We start from the raw sequence: 6,000 nt of genomic DNA on the forward strand, positions 1-6,000 counted from the left end.
ACTTCAGGACTCTTAATCCTTGCATATTAAATATATATAATGTATGCATACGTAAGTGTGCATGTGTATATATGTATGTATTAAAAATAGTTACTAGATTTTTATTTGGACTTTGGATAAGTCTCTAGTGGATGTATACTTTCTGCCTATCGGGAGCTTTAATGGTTAGGGTAGGGCTAGCAGTCTGAATTTAACATTCTGGCTTTTTAGGTAAGAACAGGTAAAGCTTGTGTCATTTGGAACCACCAAATGCTCAATATGCAAAAAGTATTTTCTGTTTGTGGTTTTATACTGGCTAGGAATAAATGCAGATAAAATAGAACAGGTCATGCTCACTACCTTAATAAAGAAATAAAAATTTAAAAAAAAAAAAAAATTGCTTAAAAATGCATTATGTGTCTTTGTTCCTGCCCTGTTCAGAAGATGGGCAAAAAGATGATGTAAACAGATAATATTGCAGTCTAGTCAGCAGGTGGAGCTCAGCTGCTGTAGTACAAGTCAAACTGCTTTCCTGACATGTCTGTTTGTACTAAAAATACATTTATCTAAGTAAACAGAAGTAATTCGTGTAGTAATACAAATAATCTATCTTTTCAAGACTTGGTAAGATTAGTACTTTTTCTGAAAAGTAAAACTTCACAGAAGATTCAAGTTCTCTGTGGTTTTTTTAAATTGACATTAAAAGAATATTTAAATGGATTTAAAAACGCTTTTTAAAAATCAAGAAAGTTATTTTTTACTTCACTCTTGTGTGTTCCAACATCATCTAAGTGACTATTATGCTCAAGACATCTGGTATATGCAAATTTTAAAAATAATTGCTGTATAAGAGCGTATTGTAATATATTTTAGCTATTGGGCAGTTATGATTCTTTCTGAATATCTGAGTTACTGTTACTTAATCTGAGATAAAGTCGTAAAAGCTTCATTATATTTTAATTTTTGTCTGACCCTGTCAGTATAATAATAAGTAGCTGTACTGTGTGTAAATTGCTTTTTAATAATTCATGATAACGAGCAAAATGAACACCCAGGCATAAAAAAGGTATAATGATGTTTTTGCAACACAGAAGTTTGAACTTATAAAAAGTATTAGTGAAAAAGGTAAAGGTCTTTTAATGAAAAGTAAAGATATTGTTAGTATTACTCATCACAACACTGCCGTTGATTAAATCAAGTTCCCAGCCCTGGAAAGGAAGATGTGCGTTATCTTACTTTCATGAGCAACTTCTTGAAATCTTTATGGATCTGTCTTATACATATGTAGAAGTATTTGCAATATTAAGGTACTATTTACTGGTATGAAATACCTGGTATAGGTGATGTAGTTTTGTAGTAATACTCCTTTTTTTTCCTTTTTTTTTTTTCTTAGGATTATCTAAGTGGATTCGTCAACAAATCCAGCACCATGAAAATTTTAGTACTGCACTTGAGTCCTTGCATGCATTTGCTATAAGAAACCAGAAAAGCATTGATTGTTCATCAGAGTGCAGCAGTGAATTTCTCCATGAACCTTCAAATTCAAAAGACCTGTCACAAGCTACTCAACAGGAGGCAACTACTCATCTGACACCAGATGTTCCTGCTAAAATTGAGGAGCAAAGTTTGGTTTCAGAAATTAATTTTAATACAACCATAAACTCAGTTAATCCTACAGCATCAAATCAGCCAAGTAACATCATGGCAACAGTGAAACAAAGTATGTTCATTCCCTGTGGGAAAAACTTCATTAACAATTTTAAATAGGAAGTTGCACCTTTTTTGGAAGAAACAAATGGTTTTTAAAATTACAGAAGAGTTATCGTGCAAAATTATAACTGTTCACAAGTGTGTATGAGCCTGTGATCAACAGACTGAAATTAATTGTAATTCCATCTGGTTGTCTTAAAACAATTGATAATGTTTGATAAGTTTATAGTACAATCAAAAATGTTTTCACTTAAATTTCTTTTTTTATTAAAACTAATTTAAAATATATTTAAAACACATAAAGATTAGCATTATTGCAAGATGAATGCCTTGGTTCAATCTATATCTCCTGTTTAGACATTGCTGTGAGACACCTTTCATATAATCTCTTCTAGTACCAGCTTTACAAGTAAATATCTATCCATTCCTAAATTTTAGCAAAGCTTATGACTTCATTTCAGGCAAGAAAGATGTAAACAGAACACAATAATAAAAAAATTACAAATTTAAAATCCAGTCAGACTCTAACTTTACGTATGCCAGTTAATCTATTGATTTACTTAAGACAATTCATGTGCAAGATAGTTGTAACATCTGGGCTTTTGTTTGTATTGGCTCTTAATGAGTATTATAAAATAACTGTAAACCTAATAAAACTGGTAATTTTGATGTGCTAAACATGCTGTAAATCAGTGGGGGGAAGGCATATACAATTAATTAATGTTTTGTGATTTTTCACAGGTGGCCAGAAAGTTGATGCAGAGAGTCATTCTCACCATGTAACACAAAGAAAAAAACATATGGACTCCACACCCAAAATGCTAGAAACTGAAATAGAGCGAGAAAAAAAGAATGGTTGTACTAATGCTGATATTATGAAAGAACATTGCTGCCTTAAACCACTGACTTCAACTCCTGTGCCTGTAGCCAAGAACTGCATGTCCACAGCTAGTAGCAAACAAAAGAATGGGAATAGGGCTAGTGAATTTATTGATAGTGTAAATCAATGCCAGTCATCGTTAATTTCAGAACATAAACCACCTGTACCTGAACCATGTTTGGAAACAACTAATTTTTCGGTTCAAAATACCAAGGCTCCAGTTGCTGAAGAGCATCAAGTTGAGCCCTGCAGTGCGTTTCCTTCAGCAGAAGGGAAATCTGAACTTTCAATGTTAAATGTATCTGCAGAAGCTGAAGATGAGGACGAGAGTATCTATTTCACACCAGAACTCTATGATGATGTAGATGCAGAGGAACAGATAATCAGACCACTGGTTCCAACCTGTAATACAAATGAGAATCGGACTGAATGTGAAAACTCCACAATCGCTGATGATCTTTTTGCAATCAACACCTCAGAAACACTAAGTGTGACTAAAAAAATGACTGATGATGATGGCAGAAGCACAAGTTTACATGGAATAATGCAAAATGAGGGGAGTAAGGGTGCTGCAGTTAATAATGTAGAGATGACTAGTGAAATAGAAGCAGAGCAGATAGCATCTCAAGAGAGGGACACGAAAAAGCGGAAAATCAGTCTTTCCAGATCACGAAATAAAGGTGTGTCATCTTTTCTATTGAACAGTACTAGCACATAGTGACCACTTCTGTAGGAAATGTAGCGAGCAGCCTTTACAACATAGCCTCACTGTAGAGCAGTGATGGCTTTCTAGTTCTCATTTAATATATACTACTATCAGACTCGATTTTTTTATTATACTTTTTTGGTTTTCACTGTGAAAGTTACTCAACGTGCAGTTTTCTATAGATACAGTTAAGATTATTCATCCTAACTGTGTGGCGAAAGGCTATCATGTGTGGAGATTGTCAACAAAAGCCCAAGTAGCATCTGACTTGTAATTATAGGCTGAGGAGGTTTGTCTATTAGAGATTTAATTAATCCGCCATTAAATACAATCAAACAACTGGGGTTTTCTCAGAAAGCAAAACACTCGTATAATCAAATTATGGTTTTCTGCATTTGTTAGGCCTTTTAATTATGTAGAACAGCATCTTTGCAGATCAAGTTGCTGTTGATTGAGCAACTAGATACTGAAATAGGTGTATTCTTCAGTACTTTGTTTCCCTCAAATTTCTCTTGGCAAAATGTCGGAAGCTGTGTAGTAGTAGTATAGTAGCATTTGAACAGTTTGATATTTGATGATGATGAGAGGCTTCTTCAGAGGCCTTAACTTGTTTCATATAAAAGTTGAGTTTCTTTAAAATTCTCTTTTGTGAAAGGATCTAAGTTCTTTTGGTCAGCTTCTGTATGCATTCATATCAAAACATGTACTCATTTGTAAGCCCTACAAACACATTTTTTGTGCAATATATAACAATGTAAATTTGTACATAAAGGTCTTTAAATCTTCCTCAGTCTACTTTTTTTGGAAGTATTTTAAACTTTTCCTTCATATATTGCAATCAAAACAGCTAGGATTTTGCTGTAATAAAACATACTATGCCTGATTTTTCAAGAGAAGATTGTTCATTTCCATCATATTAAAATGAAGATGTGGGATTTTTAGTGTCTTAAGATTGGTTCATAGGTACTTATATGTTTTGACTGAGAGCAAAGATGAAATTGTTAATTGTTCATTTTCCATAGAAGTTCATCTAAATAACATTCTGATGTCTACCTCTAGAGAGCTGTGAATATGTTCATATCAATAGAATTTGAATTGTATCCTTTCTTTAGACAATAAATGCATCTTCATAAAATTAGATACTCTGTTTGCAAGAATGGCAAGAATGCTGTTGAATTTCTTTAACAAGCGTTGTCTTGCAGTACTTAGCCTAAGGCATTTGGTTAAACTTTTTGTTATATTGGTGCCATGTAAGTATCATGTTTTCTTGGTTTAGGTTTCCTGATATTTACTTAATCATTGGATGATGACGGTTTTAAACTAGTTGATAGGGCAGAAGCAAGCCCTAATATTGACAGCAATTTAAACAAATGACACATCTAAAATAAAAATACTTAATTTACATTTAAGTAATTGATTGGATAGCAGGACTTAGTAGGGTAGGTATGGTTCTCTTCGTAACTGGCTTCTGGACTTGACCTGTCCCATATCCCCCAGCAAATGCTGAGGCAGCCTGTGGCAGGTGGCTTTGCAGCTACACTCCCAAGAGCTGATCAGCTTGATCCTCATGAGTCTAAGAGCTCAGTTTTCTTAGAACAAGTCTTCTGTACCAAACCACTTTTTGTGTTTATGTATATCAAAAAGATAATAGAAATCACTTATAGCTTCATGACTTGTCTGCTCATCTCATAGACCTCTTATGTGTCTTTCAGAAGATTGTCTGTCTTTAAAATGTTTACATTCAGAAAAAGAAAATCCACCTTCCTTTCCTTATCTGAAGCAGATTGTTCTTTTCTTGATCTTGTGTTGCATATCACTCTGATCAAAAATCCTTGAAGACATGGCCTTCTTCCTGTCAAATACTTTCCATGAATTTACAATGTCTACATTTTATATAAAACTACTCCTTAACCATTGTTTTTTAAAATACATATTGAAATATCAGCATTTGGCCTACTAGATTTTTCTTGAAAAGTGTCCACAAATTCACTAAACTCAAATCCTGAGTATAGCTGTGTTGCCTGGGACAACTGATGGATCATAATCCTTTGTATTACTGCTGGGTTTTGGGGGGTAAGGGGTGAGCAATTTCTTTTGGTGTAAAAGCTATGTAAATTCAATCTTAATTTGTCTTTATATCTAACTGTGGTATTTAATGTTAGTGGTAAGAATATTCTTTATTTCTATAGTTAATATATTTATGGCGATTCCCAGTATTAAATTAAATACCCTGCAGTCCCGTCTACAAATAGAAGGGAAGTGAAGTCAATGTACCAACTTTCCTAGAATTATTTGTTTGGACTTCCCAAATCTATAAGAGCTAAATTATTGAAAATTCCTGTCATACTTTGATATAATAGCTAGGTATGATCTCTTCTGTCTAAAGTAATCATAAAATCTTGAATTTATTAAAGGATTAAAAGTTCAGAGACAATGCAGACGAAGAAAAGCTACAGTTAGGCAAAGAGGCTACACCTGCGAAAGAAAGGTACCATGCAGATAGAAAAAAGTACCTCTTTTAAGTGGCTGCTGTTGAATGTTAAGGTGCAAGGGAAATAGGAATATTATATGATCTTTTATGTGAAATAATAGAGATGAAATAGTTTATTCATAGTTGCACGATTTGTTCCAGATCTTTACAATTTCCACGCTCAATAGATATCTTTGTTTCTCGTGAGAAACAAAAAGGCTGAGTGTTTTCAAGTCCTATTAACAGAGGTAGAAG

The 6,000-nt window shown here is 33.5% G+C and overlaps 1 protein-coding gene across 2 annotated transcripts in view; it reads left to right on the plus strand.

The window, feature by feature from the left end:
• The window catches only part of BRIP1 (BRCA1 interacting DNA helicase 1), a 63,498-nt gene extending 59,085 nt beyond the window's left edge, over positions 1-4,413 (plus strand). For both annotated transcript variants that reach the window (XM_074890287.1, XM_074890288.1), the window contains 2 exons: positions 1,373-1,699; positions 2,431-4,413. In XM_074890287.1, the coding sequence (XP_074746388.1) occupies positions 1,373-1,699; positions 2,431-3,287 (1,184 nt within the window). In that variant the 3' untranslated portion in view covers positions 3,288-4,413. The remainder of the gene's footprint in view (positions 1-1,372; positions 1,700-2,430) is intronic.
• Positions 4,414-6,000: the final 1,587 nt, after the last annotated feature.

The sequence above is a fragment of the Strix uralensis genome, chromosome 20 (genome assembly GCF_047716275.1).
Source record: "Strix uralensis isolate ZFMK-TIS-50842 chromosome 20, bStrUra1, whole genome shotgun sequence".
NCBI lineage: Eukaryota > Metazoa > Chordata > Aves > Strigiformes > Strigidae > Strix > Strix uralensis.